Consider the following 23182-nt stretch of genomic DNA (forward strand, 5'->3'; position numbering starts at 1 on the left):
TTAATCATGTAGATATACGAGTGTCGAGATATCTGTTTATACGAATATGGTCGAGACCTGTTTATACGATCGTGGGTGGGTCAATTAAATTTAGGCACTAAACGACAAAAAGAAGTCCCTAAATGCCGTTTAATTCTTGCGTTTTACGCGGTTTATATAACGGGCTACAAAAATATATTTTTACTCTCTTTACACATTTCTTCACGTTAAACAATGAGACGTAATGTCGACCATAGGTCGTTTTAAAGCAGTGTTAAATAACAGGAATATCGATAATTCTTTTCTCTGATATTTCTTGTTATTTCTTTAATAATGTTTCAGGTGTTGGTATTTTAGGTTGATTAAATTAAGAAAAATTTAATAAAATAAAAAAAGTGAAATTGAAAAATCAAAGTTGATAATATTGTTTTCATAAGGAATGTATTTTCCATAATTAAGATTATTAATTTTAAGTCCTTCTCTGCCTTTTACGAAATGAATTATTATTACAAAAAAAGTAAACCAGCAAAATGAATAAAAATATCTCATTTCTGCAGATTAAATCTGTTTTATCAACGTTCTCATGTCACTGCCATCAAAAAAAAAAAATGAATATATAAAGATTATGAAATGATATCAACAATCATTTACTACTACATGATAGAGACAAGAAACATATATTAGTACCAATACATATCGTAATCGAGAAATATTTTATCTGTCGGAGAAATTCTTTAACTCTTACAAAATACTGGGAAAACCGAGAATATTGCGTCACATAAATTAATTAATTTATTTCCTTACTTCAGCCAGATATTCTCTTTACTCGATTAAAAAAAATTGAGCGACGATTAATAATTTACAACAATTACAATATTTCAAAGAGCAATAATTAATCATTTTTACGTAATTATATATTCCTACTGAATTTTGCTGTCTGTAATTAAAATAGCAATTGAAAATCAAAATTATTGGAACAAAAAGTAGATTAAGAAGTAAATTTCGCATATATTTAAAGATTAATAAGATATATAAACTAGTTCGATTTTTAACTTCAATTTTTGGACTGTTTCATCGGAGCAACAATATACGTAAAGAATATACGCATGTATTGGCACTCAACGAAATGAATCAAACCAATTATTAATCATTTCTGTAGTTCATGATATTTACGTTGTTCGATTAACTGAATAGAGTTTTTTTAGCGTCAGTCGGAGAATCGCCAATCGGCAAAATAGTGGAAGATCATTTCGGAGATGGGAAGCTTCGTAGAGATAAATATGCGTTTATACGTATGTATTTATATAAAAACCTGTTTCAAATAAAAAGCCACGGCAGCGTTCTACTCCTCAGTATCGCTTGAACCGGCAGCATCATCGAACGTGCTCATCATGAGCGTCCTCGCAACGAAGTGGCTATTTCTTAATGCCATTTTATTGTTTAACGTAATAATCCAAGAAAATTCAGCACAATATATTCCTCCAGCAGCGAGCGTAGAACCTCTTTATCCAAAAGGATTACGAATGTCTATTCCAGGTGAGTGGGATTCCTTATTTTTGATGTCTATCTATATGTATATTTGCTTGGTACCAGTATCTTTGTGCAACTTTAGCGTTCTGTTATTTTTTTGAATTACTAGAGATGTACCGACTTGCGACCGATTATCCGGCTTAAGTGCTAAGGCATCTTGCTAAAGCATAGAAATAAAAATACAATGTCCTTTCTTTTTCGTCATTAGTATAATTTTAATATTTTTCAATATGTAGTAACATAGTATATTTACATACAGGTACATAATTAACACAGGTTAATTAATTTAATTAAATAAATAAAATTAAATTAATTAAACTAATTAATTAAAGCTAATTAATTAAATCAATTAAATAACCTAAGTAATTAAATATACTTATAGATACATAAACTAAATAAATACCAATTAACTAGAAACTTTGGTCATTATTTCTTAATTTTATAATAGAATAAAGATAAGAAAAAAGTTCAACAATTTTCTGCTTAGGTTTAGACGCGTCTGAGAATAATCGGCAATAGCCTTGAAAGCCGATTTATCGGTCGACTTAGTCGGTGCATCTCTAAAAATTATTCAAATGAAATGGTTGATGGAGGTAACCGTTGAAGGTGAACGGGAACAAAGAAATATTTTACAGCTTAACGAAAGGAATGTGCTCGTTTAAAGGAAGAGTACGAAAATTGTATACACACGAAAAACACGTATAAAATATCTTGCGATATCCTTTTCGCGTTTGATATAACAATTGCAAGTGTAATATTTTAATTCGCAAAGGAAATTACTCAGGCGTCGAATTGCGCAATTCGATAGTTCCAGTGATAATCTCTGACTTATGGTTCAATAGAGAATTTGCATACTTTAATTTGTACATTGCACTCACATTGATACAATAGTAATGCACTTGAAATTTCTTCGTTACGATATATCAAACGATAAACAAGATTATGCTTATATAAAAAAGAGATTATCATCGATAATTTTGAATTAAATTACTGCGAAGAAATTTGTATTGTACTCTGAATATTGTACTTTCTTCAATGATCCATTTTACCATTATAATATACATAATAGGCAAAAATATGTAAATAAGTATCCAAAGTATAGTACTCGTTATCATGTAAATTGTCGTAGATAAAACAAATCTGTGCGCAAGAATCTCTTATTTAATTTTTTAGAGCTATATTTCTACATACTTACAAAGTTCTACTATTTTAAATTGTATATCCGAAGATCGATGTATCTCTAAAAACACTGATAATTTTTGACGAAGAAAATACTTTTTCCATTCAGATGAGGATGGTATCAGTTTGGTCGCATTTCACGTAAAATTTAACGACGATTTCTACAGCCTCGAAGCGGGTACTATTGCCAGGGACATCATAAAAAAAAGAAACGGCCGTTGGACTTATGAAGATAGAAGCACGAGATTAAAACGAGGCGACAGGATTTATTATTGGCTCCATGTCGTTTACGAAGGTCTTGGTTATAATTTACTTGACCAACAATATGAAGTCAAAGGTTTGTTGAAAATGAAAGAAACGATCTTCGTACTGTTTCTCTGTAAAACTTTGACTGTTCATCTTACTCCTTCTGTCTTTAGAATTTTACAATTACGATGGAACTCCAGTGGACGGAGGTACCGCGGATAACATCACCTGTTCGACACCATCGCAGACTAAAATCTTCGAAGGTAGTATAAATCAACAGACGAAAGGAAAAACCGTCTGCCCGGGACAAACGATCTTCGAAGAAAATTTCGATTTTCTTAATACGAATCTTTGGACGAACCTCGAACGTTTTTCTGGCATTCCGGTAAATATACTAACCACGTTTGAATTTATAGATAGACTTAGATTATTAAAGAAGATAGGAGAAGACATGTAACATGTATTCTGTTCTCTCTAGAAATAATAAATCTAATATGTTAAGGAATAACATAGATAAAATCGAATTAAGCCAGTTAAAAATTTATTGTTTTATTTTAGAATTATGAATTTGTCCTATACATGAAGAATAGCGACAACGTGGAAGTCAAAGATGGTATTTTGCATATTAAACCAACTTTCACCAATGATAAGTTTGGTAACAACTTCGTTACAAACGGAAATCTGACTTTGACGAGGTAAAAATTTAATTATCGTAAGGTCAATCATAATGAAGTCATAAACGTCGTGTTAAAAATCTTGAATGTCTCTTTAGCTGTACAGGCGTAGCTAATACCGATGATTGCAAACGAAATGCATTTGCAGCGTACATTTTACCGCCTGTTATATCAGGACGATTAAATACCAAGTCATCGTTCGCTTTCCAGTACGGACGCATTCAAATCCGTGCCAAATTGCCTCGTGGTGACTGGTTATATCCTTGTGAGTTCTATCGTACATTATGTGGATCTTTTTATAGTCGTGATATTTCGCTAATTGATTGTTAACTGCTAAATATACCAATTAATAAACGGTAGAGCCTCTTGCATCCGAACTCTCGTTACGTACTATGTACGTAGATGTATGTTATTGAATGTGTATATCATTATATGACTTATTTTCATATCTACAGAAAATACTTGCCAAGATACGATATATAGTTTATGAGTGACAAATGTGTCGTAAACATATAAAAATTGAGATAGATACTGAAAATTGAACAAATAGATATAGACAGTTATAGATATATCTTAATATAGATACCAGAATGTATTGTAGAAAAAGCGGAATGTATTGTATAAACCAGAAGCTATCATAAGCCGCGAGGCAAGGATTACGTACAGATAAATGATAAATAATTCAATTAAAGGCCTTAATGGCTTCTAGCAGCCAGAGAAATATGAAATCCTTAAATATTGAAACAAATTAACAATTTTTTTGATCTCTATTTTGAGAAAAGCGATTTTTTTTTCTTTTGTCGAAGATTTCATTATCCGGAGAATTTTGTCTCCTTATTAGTACGGATATGGGAGGCTCTGTACTGTACTTTCACTATTTTACTCTATCGCTATTTTAAAAAATTCAATTATCAAGATTGATTATTTAATTTAGTAAATGGTGTGTAATTCATTGTTATATTTTAGTACTCACTCTAGAGAACATAAACGAATATACATCAAATTCGCCGCTCTATTCTGACATCATAGTGGCTCATTCAAATGGAAACCCATTCCTCAAAACGCGAACAGGAAACGACATTAGCGGGCACATTCTTGTAGCTGGAGCTCATGCGACGACCATAAACCAACATTCTCCACGTGATAATCGATTAATGCTTCCTAAAAAGACCTCAACGAATTTATGGTCAGATGATTATCATGTGTACGATTTGGAATGGAAAAGCGATCGAATCACGCTCAAGGTTGATGAAGAACAGTATGGCGATCAAGAAGTTCCACCAAGTTTGTTCAATAATCCGGTTAGTACTTTAAACTGCAAATATGTAACTACTTTTACATTTTTTCCCGTGCCTATTTCATTATCTTTCTTTATCTGTTCGTCTCGTAATATTGCTAACAATCTAAGATCACAAGGAAGAAATATGACAAGTCTATTTTTAGTAATTTTCTGATGTTTATACTATTTGGTGGTAGGAAGAAATACATAACTGAAATCTAGAACAACCTTAAAAAATGTAAGACTTGGCAGCAAATGCACAATTTTTGTAGAAAAAAGAAGAGTAAACCAACTCCTTCACGCGCAAATCTTTCTTTGGTTTAATAACGTAAACAATTAAATCTTTTTATAATAAAAAACGGCTAAAATACATACATAATTTAATTTAAAATATCGTAGTACCTGGATCTAATTAAATTAGAAAATACTTAGAGTGATATATCGTACGTGTCACGAGCATGTGCATTAAGTAGTTGAAGGATTAAATTTAAATTTAGTTGCTTTCTTACAGAAGAAGAATATGACTTGTGCCTTTTCTATAATCTTTAATTCTAAATAGTTCATTTAACATTTTCCATGTTTTAACAGGCTTATATAAACATCGGTCTAGCCGTAGGAGGTCACTTGGTCTTCCCAGATGGCTGTGTCAGCAGCGAGTACGCAAAGCCCTGGAGAGACGTCGAATCGAAGGTACATCTACTTAAAAAATTCGTCTTCCATTACAAAAACAGGACATTTAAAACACAATATCATTGATTTCAGGCACTCCTCAATTTCTATACAGCAGCAGACAAATGGCAAGCAACCTGGAGGAACAGTGACACCGGTCTTCATATAGACTACATTAAAATCCTGGCTGTCTAATTCCATTTTTCACTTTGATTAAAAAACACGTTTAATCACTCCTTTCTATTTTCTATCGCTTTCGTATTCCTTTATATAAATTGATAAAATACACAGCAATTAGAAGGGAAGCGGAGGAGGTACCAACACGGAAGCAGGCAACGGTTCTTGATAAGGCACGTCATCCGGATGAAAACCAGAACCAAGCAATTCGATCAGTCGTTGTCCTCGATAGCCATAGCGTCTCTGATAATCAAACGAGGCACGAGGTCCATCTTCTGGTCTGAATTCAAACATCATCTTCTTCCTAGTGTCCGGAGAAGCTACCAGTCTCAGAAAACCATCCACACCATTTCTTGGCCATTCCCAAAATCTTCCACTAGACCATAGCGAACGAATCGTGGCCATCCATCTCGTGGGAGACAAGCCAAACGGAAGTGTCCTAGCGACTCGAGTTGAAACAGTTCCATCACACTGGACTACTATGCACAGCTGTATATGCAATAAAACAATCATGAAACGATTTTCTGATAAGTTTTTACCGTAGATCACGATCGATATATCGGAGCGTAGACCCACTTACCGCGCAGATTAATATTAACGCGTGGCTCGCGCGCATTTTCTTTTACCGAACCTTCAGGTAGGAAGACAGGGAAAGCAATATCCCATCATTCATGGTGCCCACTCACCTTTATGTCTTTCGAGTGGGTGAAAATTTCGTGCATAGAATACATTGTGATTTTTTCGTGATAGAATTGTCAATCGTCGAAGCGTTGAGCAGTAACGTTGTTCTTCAAACGATTCGCGCCTCCTTCCTCGACATCGGTTTTCTTTACTTTCACTGATTGCATTGCGCCAGACCGCCACAATATACCAACTGATTTCTTTTCCACGGTGTCCTTCTGAGCAGAGTTAGTTGGTATTCCGCGCTCATTCCGATATCATCAATCAGGCTGTCGTCAACGTGATCCTACGTGACCACCTCGAAGAGCAACAACATGGATTTCCCTCGTAGTTTGGTAGTTATAATTTACTACACGATTGCAAACAGCGACTTTTCGATCGTTTTTGTAGTTCCTTCTCTGAAGTGGTTTTGAAGCTAGTAATCAGTTAGAATGAGTAGTATAGATGTAAAATTTGTGTTTTGTGGTTATTTACAAGGGAAGAAATAAGAGAAACTATTGGAATAATTTTATATTTGAACGCATGCTTGAACTTAATAAGAGGGATAAGCTACTTTCGTGCATGACGTGTTTCAAAATTAAGTTGTATAATCGATACGGGTGAATTCGCAGGATAATAAATTTCGTAATAGCTTGAAAAGGATGACACATTTGTATAAATAGATTAAATTTACTAATATCGTCGTTCGTTGCTAATCCTCTTTCCAATTTTTTGTAGACACAGAAGAAATATGAATAAAACATTGAGAAATTTAATAAATATAATGTAACAGGATACACAGAAGAAGATATAAGATTATAGTTCACAGATTAATAATATACAAAAATAAAAACTGTAAATTTTACATTTACATAACAATTTCGTATAAAGCATCCTTATACCGATTGAACATGCTCAAATAAAGAATAATAATTTATAAAATAATCATGCAAGAATACACGTTTATTATAAACTATTCTATGTATATAGAACTAAGATTGAATTACATCGATAAATTTTTGGACATTCTAGACAATTTCGATTTTTCTTGTCTTGCTGCTTAACGCTGATAGAATCGTATCGGTCGCCGAAGGCATCAGCATTTTCTCATTTATTCACGATCTAATTCAGTATAACATAGCGGGGATACCGCTCGTCCACGAGGTAAGTATAACGTTCTGTGAAATAGAAAATCAAGGTTAAAATAAAAGTTCTGAGAAAATCTAATTAAGAATGGAACGATTACTTGCATCGAGTGAATAATCGTATATTAATCGCTTCGCAGCAAACACAATGGGACTTTGATCCAGAAGATGGGAAACAGAGAAGAATCAGATACGAGAAGGAAAATGGTCGTCATGGAGAGATCGCAATAGCAAAGATCGGTATGGGAGTCGGAATCCAGGAGCCATCGATAAGATCTGCGTAAAAACTAATAGGAAATTGCTAATCTGCAAAAAGAAATATATCAAAAAATTAATGAAAACTATCTTATAAGTAAAATTGATTACGCTAATCGTTGTAAAATAATCAAGTGTATTTTAATGAAACAAAAATAAACATTTTTCTTTCAAGTATCTAACCTGGATAAATGGTATTCTATTTTGTATATAATATTTTTAAATATATTATACTTTATACTTAAATACAATTCTTCTTCGTCTTTCTTTTTATTTAAAAAGATATATTCTGCTTTAAAAGTATGTCATTTCAAGGTCATGCCTTTTTGAATTTCGTCAAATGACAATTGTATAATCGACGAATTTGAAATAACAGGAGTACGTAAAAATTCAATTCGTCGCGATCCTAGCAGGTGCGCGTATGTAAAATGAACGACTTTCACTTCGTACAAAGAAAAGGCGAAGTGGGGACGGAATGAAGCACAGTAACGGACTTCGGAATAAGGCAAACTAAAAGTAGAATCAGAAAAACGGAAACAGACCGATCGTACGGGCCGTAGTATCGTCTTACTCTCGTTCTTTCTCAATTAAAATAATCTACGTTATTTATATTTCGATGAAAAACGATACATTGGAATAAAGACACTCGCATATCTAGTGTTACCCTTTGTGACGAACTTGCTTATCGTTCTGCAAATTGAAAGTATTGCCTTGCTGTCACCGAAATGCCAAGACACGCTGCCGTAAGTAAACGAACTAAAAAACGAACGAAATAAAACTTCAAAATAAAAATAAAGATAAATGTGCAAGTAAAGAGACATACGTAGATAAAATTATGCTTGTGTAAACATTTACAGTAAATTAAAAGGGATTCAAGGAATATGTAATCTTTGGCTAAAGTAGATCTAAAGTAGGTACTTCTTGATCTGTTTACGGTGCATGTGCCACATAAAACGATGCTCGTTTCATTTTCTTTTTCGTACTATTTATTATGAAACATTTAATAGATTCATCTAAGATATATGTATACGCTAAATGTAGGATACCTTTTCGCATATTTTCATTTCGACACGCTAATACAAACTGACCTACTTTCAGTGGACGACCATGATCTTTGCGACAATAATCGTTGCCTGTTTACTTGGATTAATCGTTGAAACCGCGGCGACGATAGCTCAACCAAAGGCACCTAATTTCCAATATTTCGAACGGTAAGAGATTAAAAAAAACATACAAAGAGGATAAATTCATGTTTTAAACATATTGAAAGGAGGTAAACAATAGTTCGCTGTTACACAGTTGTAAAAAGGATTACAATGATCTCATGCTAAATTACAATTTGTAATATTACATACATATTATTAAGGAAATAATCGTCTAAAGGTGTAAAATACATATGCATCGATTTTTGTTTAAAAATAAATGCAATCACAAGGTTTTATTAATTATTAACTGATTATTTATAGGCCTAAATATCGCTACCCATACTATGATGAAAATGGCAGGGGAAAATTACTCTATGGTTATGGAGGACCAGATCTGTATCAATACAAAACTTTCAGTGCCCTTGAGGGAATTCATTAAGATAAGGAGTATTAAATTACGCTATTAAGACATCTAGTTAATAATCATTCTATGAGTTGTGATTATTATCATATAGGGTGATCGTTTGTGAAATGATATATAGTACATACACGATTTTGCTTCGGATTACAAGAAAATGATTACATATATTCTATGTTGCACAATAATAACATATAATATGTAACTTTCAATACTTTGCTTTATATCCTTACATCTTTTCTTGTTATCAGAAACACATCGAGTCACGCTATGGAATTAAGGAACATTACAAGATCATTTATTCTCCCAATCATAACCAATTGTATTTTTAAATGCAATCAATCGATATGCTTAATTACGTTGTAAACATGTAAACATTATGTTTCTTCGCCGCGGATTATGATCTTTTTGTTCGACAATATGACTTCTCGAAAGTAGAAACGAGTCTATGTATTTATCTCAAAAGACAAATTACTTCGTTAGTCAGATGAATGAAAAAATGTGTTAGACATTAGAATATTATGATAAATCGATGCAGAAGTTACTACAAATACAATTACGAGTAATATCATTAAAATTGATCATCTATGAAAAATTTGTGGAATGTGCATAGCATTTCTAGAATCTATGACGTGTCCAATATAATCACCGTGAAGACGAAAAACGGTTAGATTCTAGCGCCTAGAAATCGGGTATCGTACACCAGAAAGACAGAAAAACTTGTAAAGGTTAAAAAACGCAGTCGTTTTAAATCTTAGTTAAAAGCGTTTAGTTAGACGCAGAAAATGTTCGTTCCGTGACAAGTGCACATACAAGTTTACAAATGTGCAAGCATAGTCGAGTGTATAGCGAGATATTATTGATAAACGAATGACTACTACCCGTACGATGTGTATTGGGTATTTTATTCCAAATGATCCTTGTCCGCCTTATCTTCGGCAGACTGTAACTGTCATACAAAATCCATTTCGGATTTATTATAATATCGTGTACCTGCTCGTAGGTTATACAGCTGCCTTTCTATTAATTTCTTTATTTCGCTAATTATGAAAACGCTTGACGTGATTCCAACAAGAACCAAGATATCTGTTGAAAACAGAAACAAATATTTCCTTCAAAAGTTCAAAAATAATGATGAAATATTATAAATCTTCGTTTAAAATACGCACCTACTGCCGAAAGAGCTTCGGTTTGGAAAACTCGTTGTAGCGGTGGAAAGTAGATCACTAGCATCTGTCCTATTACTGATAATGTTACGGCTACCAGGAACATTTTGTTACTAAATAAACCAATAGTAAATATTGATTTGGTCTGAAATGTTTATGACATGTTTAATTTATGGAAAATATATATTACAATGTTAAACAATTGCATTATATTTTTTTTTTACCTGTGATCTACAGCTTAGAGCATTAAACATATCGAAGAAAACGAAACATGTAAATGTCATGGTTGTATCCCTTGCAGTGTTACCATCAGTCGTCATCTAATAAAAACAAGACACGAGAAAAGTTATAAAGTTTATAAAACATGAATGTTCTTTACAATAAATTTCGTACCTCGTTATTATAAACCCACAAAGTACCAATAATAATAATAGTAGCCGATAACAACACATTAATAATAAGCTGTCGAGTGATCATTGGTTCTTTCGTGTTGCGTGGTTTTTGTTTTAAGACATCCTTGTCAACTGGTTCAACACCAAGACTATAACAAATAATTAAATATATATGTCGGAGATGAAAGAACACCGGAACCCCTCCTTGGATTCGCGGGAATACCGTAACGTTGTAACTTAGATTAAACAAATGCCGCTCCGATTGTTCGAGATTTATGATCATAAGCTTGGGCTCGAGGCGACAATCAGTCGCCGAACGTAGCCGCGGTCAAAGGGATGAACGTTTTATCTAACAAAGGCACAGAGTAATTCTATATCTCTCCTTAAAAGAAATAGTCGTAGCGACACGCGGCAGTAAATATTTCAATGGTTTCTGTCCCGTGGCTCGCCACACGCAGATTCTATCCTCCGGATAAGATGATCGCCAGATGTCAACATACCTCCGCAGTATATGTTTAGCTAACGTGAGGACCCGCTATAAATCTTAAGAGTTAGTCAAGCAAAGTCCTTCAAATAGACAAGCAGTCTTTGTTGCAACTACAGGAAGATAGGAGAAACCAATTCTTCCACGAACGATGCTCCCCGTTAACAACCTTCCCTCAAGGGCGGCCAGCATCTCTTTCTAAACACCGATATGGAGATCGACCAATTAGCAACAGCGCTAATTTCCCTCACCTTTGGAACGAAAGCTTTCTTTGACGAATCCGAGGATCTCATGTCCTTAGACACACCCATTATAGTTTTCCTCGACGGCATCGTCGAGACGGAGAGGCACTCTCCCGTACGATCTCGACGACGATTCAAGTAACTCTCAGATACGTAGTGATTGCCCCATGCATTAACATTGAGTACAACTTAGACGCTGAAGAAAAGTAGAGTTCGTCATCCCGTTGACTGCGGATTCGTTATTGAGCCTAGGATCATCGTCATTAGCTTCTCGAGTATCTAATTATCGCGATTACTTGTCCAATTCCATCATAGTCATATTTGCACTAGTAAATATCTCCTCTATTGCATAATGATCACGTCTAGCGTCAATAGGGATTCGTTTCACGCCCTTAACCCTAACTCTAATCTTAACGTCAACCCGACATATAAATATGGCAATATATCCAGAACCATCTAATGTATCATAGAGAACTCTTTTGATTTCTACATTACCTTTGAGCAGGTGGTCCATCCATAATAATATTAATCCATAGAATTTGCATTGCATTTAACGGATTTGGTATACCCATCAAAGTGGCAAGTGCAATTAAAGATAGAGCAGCTATGCTAGTACTTAATTGAAATCTTACAAAATTTCGTATATTATGAAAAATTCCTTTTCCTTCCTCAATTGCAGCACTAAAAGATATATATAATTAAAGTAAAGTGAATGTAAAAAATGTTGAGAATTATTAAAGAAGAAATTAATATGTACATAATAGTTTCAAAATCGTCATCCACCAAAATCATGTCCGCAGCTTCTTTACAAACATCGGTACCATTTTTACCCATGGCTATGCCTATGTCTGCTTTTTTCAAAGCAACTCCATCATTCACACCATCTCCTGTCATGCCCACTATATTTCCTTCCCTCTGCAAGGCTTTTACGATACACAATTTGTGCTTAGGCGTAACCCGGTAAAATACACTAACGCTATTGATACATTGCTCTAGCTGGTGTTCGGACATTAAATCAATCTCATCTCCAGAGATTAGTCGCGAATGAAGTACATCTAACCCAATCATACTTGCTAAAATAAAAAAATTTGTTACAATGCATTATTCTTGCAACATCTTTACAAACTATAAAAAATTCAATAAATCTATGTTGTACCTATTGCGGATGCAGTTTCTTTGGCATCGCCAGTAACCATTTTTACCTTAACACCACTGTTTATAAGAGTCGTTATAGATTCACGAACGTGTGGTCGTGGAGGATCGCATATACCAACGAGACCAACATACATTAGATCTTGCAACGATGTACCACGTGCCAATCCAATTACTGTAAATATATTAAAAAATATTAAGTAAAGAAATTGAAATTATTATCGTCATTAAAACGTACCTCTTAATCCTTGTTGCCCAATATCATAAGCTTCTGTTAAAAATTCTTCATCTTTCTTTTGATTCAAAGAATGTACTTGACCATTGATACAGTACTTGGTACATAACGGTAAAATCTTATCCAAAGCACCTTTTACAAAATATATTTCTTGCTTATTCTGTAACATATATTTACAAAAATATAATAAAAATATTTAATATAAATGGTATTAATAATTAAAGAATTATTTAACAAATTATTATTTACCTCTCCGTATTTGGGAGTACATTTTACAGCCATCATTTTCTGTTCGGATGAAAATGGATATTCTTGTAATCGTAGATATCTATCAGCAACTCCGTACATTCCGTATTTCATTGCCACCGCTATCAACGCACCTTCCGTTGGTTGACCAAGTAAAGTATCATTTTGCAGTATAGCATTGTTGCAAACACATCCTACTTCCAACATGTTGCTGATAGCGGTACGTGCAAGATCCATGTTGTCACATTTTCGAATTCGTACTTCTCCTTTATCATTATAACCAGCTCCAGTAACATCAGCTATATATCCTTCTGATGTCATCAGAATGGTTACAGTCATTTCATTCTTCGTAATAGTACCAGTTTTATCAGAACATATCACGTTTACACAACCTACGCATTTGACGACATAATACCTATATATCTTTGTATAGCTTTGATAAATGATTATGAAACTCTATTGCACATATATTTACCCAATGTTTCCACTGTTGGTAATTTCTTCACAATGGCTTTTCTTTTAGCCATCCTCATAACACCCAATGCTAAGGTCACAGTTACAACAATAGGCAAACCTTCTGGTATAGCTGCTACTGCTAAACTCACACTGATGGTAAACATTTCGAGTATAGCTTTGCCTTGGATCCAGCCAAGAAGCATAATAATACCAATAATGCAGAATGAGTAAAAGGATAATTGAGTACCCAAAATATCCATACTTCTTTGAAGTGGTGTTTTTGGAGCTTCTTCGGCCTGCATCATTGAGAAAACTTCTCCAAATTCACTCTTTTCTCCTGTATTCACTACTATACCCTATAGAATATTTTTTATACATTTAGATTAATTGTACATAATTGCTACGTTATGAATCCATTGAAATTTAGTAGAGCTTACTTTTCCATTGCCACAACGCACTAATGTACCCATAAACGCAATATTTCTCTTTGTTGTTAATCCGTTAGTTTTAAGTAATGGGGCTGTTGATTTTTGTGCTGGTTCAGTTTCTCCAGTAAAACTACTCTCATCAATTGCTAAATCTATTGCTTCAAATATCCTGATATCTGCAGGTACTCTATCACCAATATTTAAGTAAACTACATCACCAGGAACTAAATTGCGTGCGAGAAATGTTTCTACGCAGCCTTCTCTTAAGCTGTAAAAATATATTCAAAGAATTATTTTGATATTAAAATTTTCTAACACCTTTTAAGACATTGTTGTATATTATAAAATTAAATTAAAAAGTTTAACTTCCATTCTCAACCTAGAACTGGGCATCATTAAAATTGGACATTCTAAATAAAGGGGAGGGAATTTCACCTTATTAATCTATTGATTGGAATTGGATACTATATCTTCTGTTTTAAGAAAGCAAAGTAATACTCCATACAAAGGGTTAATATATCCTCCAAAGACCATATTTCTAGAGGAAATGTTAATTTAAATAAATGTTATCAACGATTTTTATCTTTACTATACTTAATATAATTTTACATAATTTTTATTGGACAAATATTTGATAAATACTACAAATTTTCTTACCAGTGACAAGTTGGTGGCACCAGTTTATTTAATTCTTCTAAGGATTTTTCAGAACGATATTCTTGTACAAAAGCAACTGTCACCACTATTATGATAGCCTAAGAAGAGATATACTTTATTAGTATAAATGTTAATTAAAATGTAATTTGAGAAATATCATGTTGACAAGAACTATGATAAACATACCACTGTAATACTGACTGCATCATCAAATTGCCTCATACATACACTGACGAAGGCAGAACCAAGAAGTAACAGAATTAAAGGATTTTTAAACTGCAAAAAGAAAAGGATATAATAAATTTTATATTTCATTATTCATATTAATTTAAAATTAAATAATACACTGAAAACCCTTCAAGTACCTGTTCAAGATACTTTTTCCATGTTGGTTCCTCCTCTTTAACTCTGAACTCATTGAAGCCGACTAATTGTCTTCGATGATCAGCCTCCTGCCACCAAAGACCTGTTCTTATATCAACATGTAATCTAGCTGCTACTTCCTCAGCGCCAAGGCTGGCTGCTTCAGCTGTTGTTAACCACATTTCTGATGTTTGATCTTTCCCCTTAAAAAATGAAAACTAAATGTTTTCTATTCAATATTTTTCAAATGTTCGCCCAACTTTAACAGACATGAAAACGATTTTCTAACCTTTATCACGAACTTTCGTTCATTTTAAAGTAACAGATAACAAATTTAATAAAACTAGACACATTGTCCTTTTGACAAAAATATTTATCTTTTTTGCTATCAAAACACTTGCTACTCCGAGATATATATTGCCGATATTGATGATGCATTGTTAAATCCATTAAGGGATTTCCACATTTTACAGTATACATCAAAGGAACTACAAAATATCTTTATACAAAAAATATAAACATAAATAATATTTTGTTTATAAATATATATACATAATGGAATTGTAACTGCATTTAATTTATTTGCACTTGAAAAATGTAAAATAAATCATCAGTGTCAAACCGACATTTAGTAAGGTGACACGTGTACCTTGTATTCTGTTTGTATTATAGGGCGTATCAATCTAACACAGAAATGGGTGCAATATATTTGCAAAAATAACAAAGCATTTATAAATAAGCATATTTTTCAATAAATTTTTTTAAAAATAATGTTATCTTGTAAGGTAAAGACATTGAAATATGATTAACCACAATTTCTAACCTTGAAAAATTCACGAAACTATTGACAAATGTATAATTTACATATTATTATTACTTTACTTCAAATATGATCTAAGGATATTGGTAAAAAAATGAATGATTCTATAAAATATTACGAATTTACTGAATATTACAGATGGTTGTACTCAATATATATACTTTTTTGAAAATGTTTTATCTATTACATATAGATATAATAATAACCTCTTTACGATAACTAATTAATATATATACCTATTATATGTATTTTCCATTATCATATTTGAAAGTATTGTACTACGCAGTTTATGCCTGAAATAACGTTCCAATACTTTCGACTGTAAGAACTGATTCCTAAAGTACGGAAGGGGGAATTACTTTTCCAGGAACTAACATTTATATAACATATAATTATATCTATAATTCATACGTACTCGCTTTGAATATTTAATTTACAAAGTAACAAAGAAAACAGAATTTTAATTGTTGGCTGTAAAAAATTTCCATGCAACATCAACTTTAAAATATTGTACAAATTGTAAATATTCGATTTTCCATTCCAGCAATTATCGATCCGTTTTCCATAGAATGCGCAAGGCCACATTGCTACACTTATTACCTTAGGTCAACATGTTCAGAATATTTGCTGCCTACACTACCATTGCAAACATTTCAAAATGCTGCTTCATGCCTGTGTTTTAACGCCAGAAAATTACCATTCGCAATCAATACCACCTGTATTACGCTAATAGTTAGATAATTCTCGTTATCTTCAATGCGTTAGATAGTCCATCCAAAAAAAAATGTATAGATACGTTATAGATACGATTGTTTTCAATAAAATTTTTTAACAAACATAAAAATGACATATCTCAACAACGGAATGAGAAAAAGATTGTTCGTAGATGAAATCAGAGGTAACAATAGGAGCTCCAGAAGGTGCTGTTGGCAGGTTAAATATTCGATCGATAGCGAAACATTTGAAGACATAATGGTAGCAATGAACTTTTCATGTTAACATATTCTAAACAATTTTTCATTTCACACTCTAATTTTACAATTCATTTTGATTCTTTCTTATGATCCTAATAATAAAATATAAAGAATGTCACTCAGAACTGTCCCTTTTTTAATAAGGAAGAGATATGATATTAAAGACTAAACCTTGTTTATTACAAAATAAAACAGCGTACATAATGCCGTATAATATAGTTAAAGGGAAAAATACATTATAAAGAATAATTAACATTAAATAGATAAATAAAAAATTGCATGGGAATGTTTAAAAATGCTGTAAATTCGATAATGCGATATTATTATAATTTAAGATAATTCTTACCTCTTTCACCGGTACATTTTCGTTGCGTTCCTTGTCAGTAGCTGCGGTGGCAGCATCAAGTTCATTATCTTCGAAAAGTTTTTCGTATTTCTTACTCGCTGTGTCTTTCATCTCTTCTAAGCCACGTTCTATTTTTCTTTTTTGTTTCCTAGCTCGTTAATTATCGACGATATATGCCACGACGATTTTGTACGTCGCTTATTTTAAAGTCAAAATTCTTATTGGAGACAGGATTTCGCAATACCTCTTTAACAATATACGTTACTATCCGTCAGTCCGGTTTTACGGTTTCGAAAAAAGGAAACACACAGCTCATGGTCCGAATGAATTCCTGTCAAAACGTGTTGGCATTGAATATATACCGAATATTATGTATGTACTCATGTATTGCATATCATTGATTTTTACTAGAAGAGTGGTACCAAAATGACCGATATCTAAAATTGAGTCATAAAATAAGTAAAATTACAAAATTGGCTTGAAATAAGAACTTTGAAATAAAAGATTATTAATTATTGAATCATTTGATAACAAAAAATTTTCCGTGGATTTTATGGATTTTTAATAAAATATTGTTTCTGTATATACTTTACTATTAAAGAAAGAATCAAGACAGCTTTTTGAACTGTGACAAATGGTATAATTTTATTAAATAAAGTTACGAAACAATTTTACCTAATCATAGAAAATAATTTATTTTTAAAATTAATTTTTGCAAATATTTCGATTGACGACTTTTTAAATGTGTCACTCTTCTAGCACAACGTCGATGTAGTATCTATATTATAGTTGTATGTGTATATGTGAGGAAATTAAATATCTGCTGGTTCCCAGTCACGCGAAGGTCAAACGAATGCATTTCTGAAGATCCTTGGTAATTTAATTATTGTCAAATAACCAACGGCAAAAAAGACAATAATAATTTTAGTAGATTCATTGGAATGTACAAGTTGGCACGCTTGCTAGAAGATTCGAAGAATTTCAACACCTGACAGTGAGTAGAACGATATTGTATTCAGTAGAGATGGATGAATATTGTCCTCCTTAAATGATCTTGCGACACTTATTGTTTACGATATCTATAAATATTTAACTTGATAGATCATATAATAAAAATTACATACTTATTTCTAATAAACAATCGACATGTAACGTATCGATTATTTTAAGAAGATATATTTTCAGTCAAGTTTGATGGAATCTGGAAAGAACCGGCAAAGACACTTAACCGGATAATGCTTACGACTGCTACTAACCTACTTTTAAATTAAACAAAAGAGCTTCATCGATTTCCTAAAGAAGCATATACAGATAGTAAATATCCCGAAGATTACCTTAAATGAAATAATTATTCGTCTAGTTTAATTGGAACTGCAAAATACTTTGACTTAAATTTAAACGATGCTCATTGAAACTAATAGCATTACTTACATACATATGTATACTACTACATCACACCAGTCGAAGTAGTCTGTTACTTTATATGGAAAAACGACATTTTAATTTTGATAGAAGATATACCAACGTACCTACAACGAATACTTTACACGTGTTATCATAAAAGGAAAAAGACAAGGAATATCGAAGAAGAGCTTCCTATTTAATAAACGATAATAGAAATCAGATAAAAGGTGAACCATACATTATATACGATTATTATCTGTTATTGGGATAAATAGTTAATTAATCGAAAACACAATTATTGTATTGTTTAGTATCAGCGATTTAATGCACTCGAGCAATTTATAATCAAACATGGGCATACAACTACGCGGTACTTATTACTCCAAATCAATAATGGAGATATTTTCGATAAATGTATATAAACCTACACCAATCTCTACGTTTTCCAAAATATGAATAAGGAAGTGAACGCACACTTGTACAGAATCTCTGAGAAAAATATCCTACCCTCAAGGATCGCGAAACCCTTTTAATATCCGAGGCACGTCGAAGGATCTAGTCTCGATGTGCTGGTAGGTAAAACACGCACAATAAAATTGCTCACAAATCGCAAATTCCGTGTGATTTATATTGCTTTCGTGGCTTCGTCTCGACGAGAATTAATTAAGCGGCCTTGTCTTCGACGAGAAATCCTACGTATACACTCATACAATAAAAAAACACTGCGAATACGATGTTCGGTTAACGTATGACTACCAAAGACCGAGTGACAAGTAGCTGACGATGTAGCGCGCAGCGCCGCTTATACCCTGCTAGTTGGGCTGAGAAAGCAGCTATATGGATGTGGATGTGTGTCGTGCATATATATAGCACGGCCTGCTGTGTGGTAGAAGTAGAGCAGACTGTGTCGATCCAGCGTACGACGACCTTAAGCTGCTGCACTTCCAAATTCGCGCATCGTTTCTTTCTAACTAATATTTTATTATACTGCAATGCATTTATATCTTTTAACAGATAAAATAAGGTAGATTATAAGAACATGATGTATAAGCGATGATTATCTTTAATGTTAAATATAAGGATATATTCAATATTATTCATGTGAATTAAAAAATCGATATCAGGCGTACGCGCGGTAATAGAAGTTGGAGGATTTTTGTCCCGTTCCCCAGATTTTTTTAGAAATCTGAATAAAAACATTTGAAAATTTAATTATGATTTATGATAATTTGCTATAAATAATTAATGCCAAATCTAAGTGACGGAAATTGATTGATTGAGTAGTCTAAACACACTTCGAAGTATGATTTGTGACATACGTTTGGTAAACGAAAATGTAGAATGTAAAGATGGAGAAACACTGGAATTATCGGTTATTCAATTTTCGCGCTTATCACATTGGTATAGTACGTAGAATAGTAGAATAGTTGTATGTATTTAATTGTATCATATTACAGTTTATTGGAAGCATTCAACGATGTGTAATACTATGTGTAATGTGCCTTTTTTAACCTATTATACAAAATTCTGTACAATGCACAAATACAATTCATCTTACTGAAATATCATAAAACATAATAAATCATACTTTGCTATTATGTTATTACCTAATTGGTCAAATTTTTATTTCATTAATTTACGAGTTTGAAAATGTGAATTCTATTTAGATACTGAGGTACCAAAAGATTAAAAATTGAAGTACTTACCTTATAATATTTCTAAATAATACAATTATAATCTTTAAACATTAGCAAACTATATACTACTAAGAATTTTGTCATTAAATTTATCAACTTATTAAATGTTTCAACACATTGGGATTGGCAATGAAATTTGTTAGAATGATGTTATATTAAAATTTCGAAATATTCTTATACGTATGTCATTTCTATATGCTAGTGTCTATTAATTGCATATAAAACTCATGTATACATTATTATTATTACTATTATATTCTGTATAATATATATATATTCACTACTTCCAAAGTAGAAAAAATTAATTAGTAAAATTTGGATTTTGAGTTTCAATCTACATAAAAGTTTTGATGATAATTTAATAAAATACAGTGGCGCTGTATTACGAAAAATACAAACAAATATCTCTTCAGATCGATTGGACCAGTCACTTAAATGGCGGTAGTTTGTATACATGTTAAGTGCCGCAGAAAAATAACCTCTGATGAAGAGGATAAAACCGGTAGAAAACGTTTCGAAATGTATCAAAACTATCTGTCCATCACCGGAGGAACTTAGTGTCATAACGAATAACGTAAAATGTGATAAATGTGGACTGGTATTTAAAAATGGGCCGAGATATCGGTTACACGACCTTAAAGTACATCAACGTAAAAATTTAGATAAAACAATAAAAGAAAATGTACAATATCATTGTCCGGTAGAGTCTTGTATTTATGCTCTAAAAGCCGAAAGACATTTTAGTACTATGAAATATCTTAAACAGGTTAGTGTTGTCATCGTAAAACAATAGTTTTTTTATGAAATTGATCAATGTTTCAATTACGACATGAAATTTAATATTCTGACATATATTTAGCATTATCTTAAAGTACATGCGAAAAAAACGTATGCATGTACTCGTTGCGAAAAAAGTTTTTCTACCGAATCAGCAAAAGAAGGCCACATGAGAGTATGTGGAATTGAATTTGTATGTTCTTGTTCAAAAATGTACAGCTCCTATGAAGCCTTGCTCACACATGCAAAACGATCTTTACATACAATAAATGATAAATATAAAAATTCTTTGAGGTAAGCTGATCATGAAAGATAAATATTTTAATGTTCTACTGTTTGACACATTTAAATACAATATCATCAATTTATATTAATTATTAACATTTTCACAGGCGCACAAATTCTAAAACAGTGAGATTAATTCTATCAAGTAATCAAACAGAAATAAATAAACTAGTTACAATACTACCAGTAAATCAAAATGAAAATAAAATATCCAATTCTAATAATAATACAATGCAGAAACTTACATCAGATATTGGTATACAAACTGATGAATGCAAAAAGAATAAAAGAATATCAAGTCCATTAAAGTATGTTAACAATAGTTGCTATCATAATGGAAAGAGTGGAATATCTAAACAGACACAGACAAGTATCCCTCAAAGAATTAGACAAAATGTAATGTCTATGGAAACACAAACGATACAAGCTTCACAAGCATTTAAGAATTCGCTGAAGCTTCAGAAACATGGAAAAAATTCTGTATCTCAAAATTCTGATTATACATTGTTAAAGGAAGACCTTAATCTTAGCAACTTTACAGCTTCAAATTTATTTCCTAGCAGTCCATTACCACTTCGCCATGATGATGGGTTACAAGATTTTTGGGAAGATAAGAGTACATCGGGTACTCAAACAATACCTGAAAAAGACATGTTTGAAGTTCTCAATGATAATGTTACTCAGACAGAGTTCGAAACATTTTATAACCATAGTACAAATCCATTGATACAGTGTACTCCGAAGAGTACGGTTGCTTTAATGACTTTACCTTATGTTGAAGAAACGTCGACTGTTGTTGAAGGATATTCCTTTGTATCCTCAAATAGCATATCACGATCAGATCCCATGCTTACAGACAAAACTTTTGATGATAAGTTTAGCAGCATAGAAACTCAAACGGAACAAGCTTATTCACAATCATTTTTTGATTCAGATCCATTAACTAGATCATTCGCTTTAAGTTCTACCATTGAAACACAAACTACAAATAATCTTGACAACATGGAACTATTATATAGTAATACATGCACACAAACATGTAATGAAATGCTACCGACTGATTTAGGATTATCTAACATTCAAACACAAACACCTTGGACTCAACTCGAGGATACTACAGTTTCTGCTGAAACACAAACAAAGTCCTTGATATGTGAAACAGGTTGCAATATATCAATAGGTGCATGTCGTTCCTGGTTGAGTACTCAAACTAGTCACACTGAAACACAAACTGACTTACTTAGTATTTTTGAAGGTCTTCAATAATAAGATATTCAATTTTTATGCATATGGCAGTATAATAATTGATATTTAGAAAAAATACTTTATGTATAAAGTGAAAATAATTTGCATTTGGTATTGTAAAATAAGACTAATTTTTCGTGTTGTTATTTAGTACTTTGGTATTTTTTATATTTTGTTACAAACTAATTATTTAAGTTCCTGTATATGTGCAATTTGATGATGGAATATTACGTGCATTGATCGAGAACTGTACTTCTTTAAAAAGAAAATGTTTTGAATTTACTGTATTACACATTAGCCACTGCCACGATTTGTTTATACATGTGTTTCCAGAATAAAAACATACACATTGCAGGCAATGTAATTCTTATACATATGACTTATTATTAAAGCTATTAATTTAAAACTTGCATTATGAAAAGTATTATTAATATTCAATTTAAGTTTTAAGGGGGCA

The 23182-nt window shown here is 32.3% G+C and overlaps 5 protein-coding genes and 1 long non-coding RNA gene across 8 annotated transcripts; 5 read left to right on the plus strand and 1 right to left on the minus strand.

Annotated features, from left to right (window-relative positions):
• The first annotated feature begins 1288 nt into the window (after positions 1-1288).
• Positions 1289-6254, plus strand: LOC126920678 (beta-1,3-glucan-binding protein 1-like). The gene is made up of 8 exons (XM_050731394.1): positions 1289-1515; positions 2798-3025; positions 3108-3319; positions 3493-3629; positions 3707-3873; positions 4575-4909; positions 5476-5577; positions 5650-6254. The coding sequence occupies exons 1-8, from the start codon at positions 1371-1373 to the stop codon at positions 5749-5751; spliced, it is 1428 nt and encodes a 475-aa protein (XP_050587351.1). The 5' UTR covers positions 1289-1370; the 3' UTR covers positions 5752-6254.
• Positions 6255-6396: 142 nt separating this feature from the next.
• Positions 6397-7970, plus strand: LOC126920721 (uncharacterized). Its single transcript, XM_050731460.1, has 3 exons — positions 6397-6749; positions 7426-7557; positions 7679-7970. The coding sequence occupies exons 1-3, from the start codon at positions 6729-6731 to the stop codon at positions 7820-7822; spliced, it is 297 nt and encodes a 98-aa protein (XP_050587417.1). The 5' UTR covers positions 6397-6728; the 3' UTR covers positions 7823-7970.
• On the minus strand, positions 7144-17461 carry LOC126920657 (calcium-transporting ATPase type 2C member 1). 3 transcript variants are annotated; one of them, XM_050731343.1, is made up of 17 exons: positions 17318-17461; positions 15180-15380; positions 15001-15090; positions 14815-14912; positions 14167-14425; positions 13749-14085; positions 13277-13665; positions 13031-13187; positions 12797-12967; positions 12398-12713; positions 12136-12321; positions 10916-11063; positions 10747-10842; positions 10526-10667; positions 10350-10442; positions 7977-8549; positions 7144-7844 (listed from the first exon to the last, which is right to left on the minus strand). In XM_050731343.1, exons 1-16 carry the CDS (start codon positions 17426-17428, stop codon positions 8476-8478), a joined length of 2868 nt encoding a protein of 955 aa, XP_050587300.1. In that variant the 5' UTR covers positions 17429-17461; the 3' UTR covers positions 7144-7844; positions 7977-8475. The 3 variants fall into 3 exon arrangements, with proteins under 3 accessions (XP_050587300.1, XP_050587302.1, XP_050587301.1); XM_050731344.1 differs by lacking the exons at positions 7144-7844; positions 7977-8549 and having other exon boundaries at positions 9633-10442; XM_050731345.1 differs by lacking the exons at positions 14815-14912; positions 15001-15090; positions 15180-15380; positions 17318-17461 and adding an exon at positions 14593-14614.
• Positions 8388-9561, plus strand: LOC126920723 (uncharacterized). The gene is made up of 3 exons (XM_050731462.1): positions 8388-8536; positions 8892-9004; positions 9260-9561. The coding sequence occupies exons 1-3, from the start codon at positions 8519-8521 to the stop codon at positions 9375-9377; spliced, it is 249 nt and encodes an 82-aa protein (XP_050587419.1). The 5' UTR covers positions 8388-8518; the 3' UTR covers positions 9378-9561.
• LOC126920734 (uncharacterized) lies at positions 15783-16841 on the plus strand. The gene is made up of 2 exons (XR_007712067.1): positions 15783-15962; positions 16542-16841. It is a non-coding gene; the product is annotated as an uncharacterized LOC126920734 (long non-coding RNA).
• Positions 17462-19537: 2076 nt separating the features above from the next.
• LOC126920670 (uncharacterized) lies at positions 19538-23135 on the plus strand. The gene is made up of 4 exons (XM_050731377.1): positions 19538-20396; positions 20832-21184; positions 21278-21489; positions 21588-23135. Exons 2-4 carry the CDS (start codon positions 20903-20905, stop codon positions 22744-22746), a joined length of 1653 nt encoding a protein of 550 aa, XP_050587334.1. The 5' UTR covers positions 19538-20396; positions 20832-20902; the 3' UTR covers positions 22747-23135.
• The last annotated feature ends 47 nt before the right edge of the window (positions 23136-23182 follow it).

This window comes from Bombus affinis, chromosome 9 (assembly GCF_024516045.1).
Source record: "Bombus affinis isolate iyBomAffi1 chromosome 9, iyBomAffi1.2, whole genome shotgun sequence".
Classification (NCBI taxonomy): Eukaryota; Metazoa; Arthropoda; class Insecta; order Hymenoptera; family Apidae; genus Bombus; species Bombus affinis.

What these genes read in the sequence shown, in the direction of transcription:
- LOC126920657 (XM_050731343.1), bottom strand. Translation starts at nt 17,428, where the DNA reads ATGAAAGACACAGCGAGTAAGAAATACGAAAAACTTTTCGAAGATAAT. An exon ending in GTGCCACCAACTTGTCACTG is followed by an intron (nt 14,426 to 14,814) that starts GTAAGAAAATTT and finishes ATATTTTTACAG; the next exon opens with CTTAAGAGAAGGCTGCGTAG. An exon ending in CGAAGCTCTTTCGGCAGTAG is followed by an intron (nt 10,443 to 10,525) that starts GTGCGTATTTTA and finishes TGTTTTCAACAG; the next exon opens with ATATCTTGGTTCTTGTTGGA.
- LOC126920721 (XM_050731460.1), top strand. Translation starts at nt 6,729, where the DNA reads ATGGATTTCCCTCGTAGTTTG. An exon ending in TGGATTTCCCTCGTAGTTTG is followed by an intron (nt 6,750 to 7,425) that starts GTAGTTATAATT and finishes TGGACATTCTAG; the next exon opens with ACAATTTCGATTTTTCTTGT. An exon ending in GGATACCGCTCGTCCACGAG is followed by an intron (nt 7,558 to 7,678) that starts GTAAGTATAACG and finishes ATCGCTTCGCAG; the next exon opens with CAAACACAATGGGACTTTGA.
- LOC126920670 (XM_050731377.1), top strand. Translation starts at nt 20,903, where the DNA reads ATGAAGAGGATAAAACCGGTAGAAAACGTTTCGAAATGTATCAAAACT. An exon ending in CTATGAAATATCTTAAACAG is followed by an intron (nt 21,185 to 21,277) that starts GTTAGTGTTGTC and finishes ACATATATTTAG; the next exon opens with CATTATCTTAAAGTACATGC. An exon ending in AAATATAAAAATTCTTTGAG is followed by an intron (nt 21,490 to 21,587) that starts GTAAGCTGATCA and finishes ACATTTTCACAG; the next exon opens with GCGCACAAATTCTAAAACAG.
- LOC126920678 (XM_050731394.1), top strand. Translation starts at nt 1,371, where the DNA reads ATGAGCGTCCTCGCAACGAAGTGGCTATTTCTTAATGCCATTTTATTG. An exon ending in TGGTGACTGGTTATATCCTT is followed by an intron (nt 3,874 to 4,574) that starts GTGAGTTCTATC and finishes GTTATATTTTAG; the next exon opens with TACTCACTCTAGAGAACATA. An exon ending in GGAGAGACGTCGAATCGAAG is followed by an intron (nt 5,578 to 5,649) that starts GTACATCTACTT and finishes CATTGATTTCAG; the next exon opens with GCACTCCTCAATTTCTATAC.
- LOC126920723 (XM_050731462.1), top strand. An exon ending in AATTTCCAATATTTCGAACG is followed by an intron (nt 9,005 to 9,259) that starts GTAAGAGATTAA and finishes GATTATTTATAG; the next exon opens with GCCTAAATATCGCTACCCAT.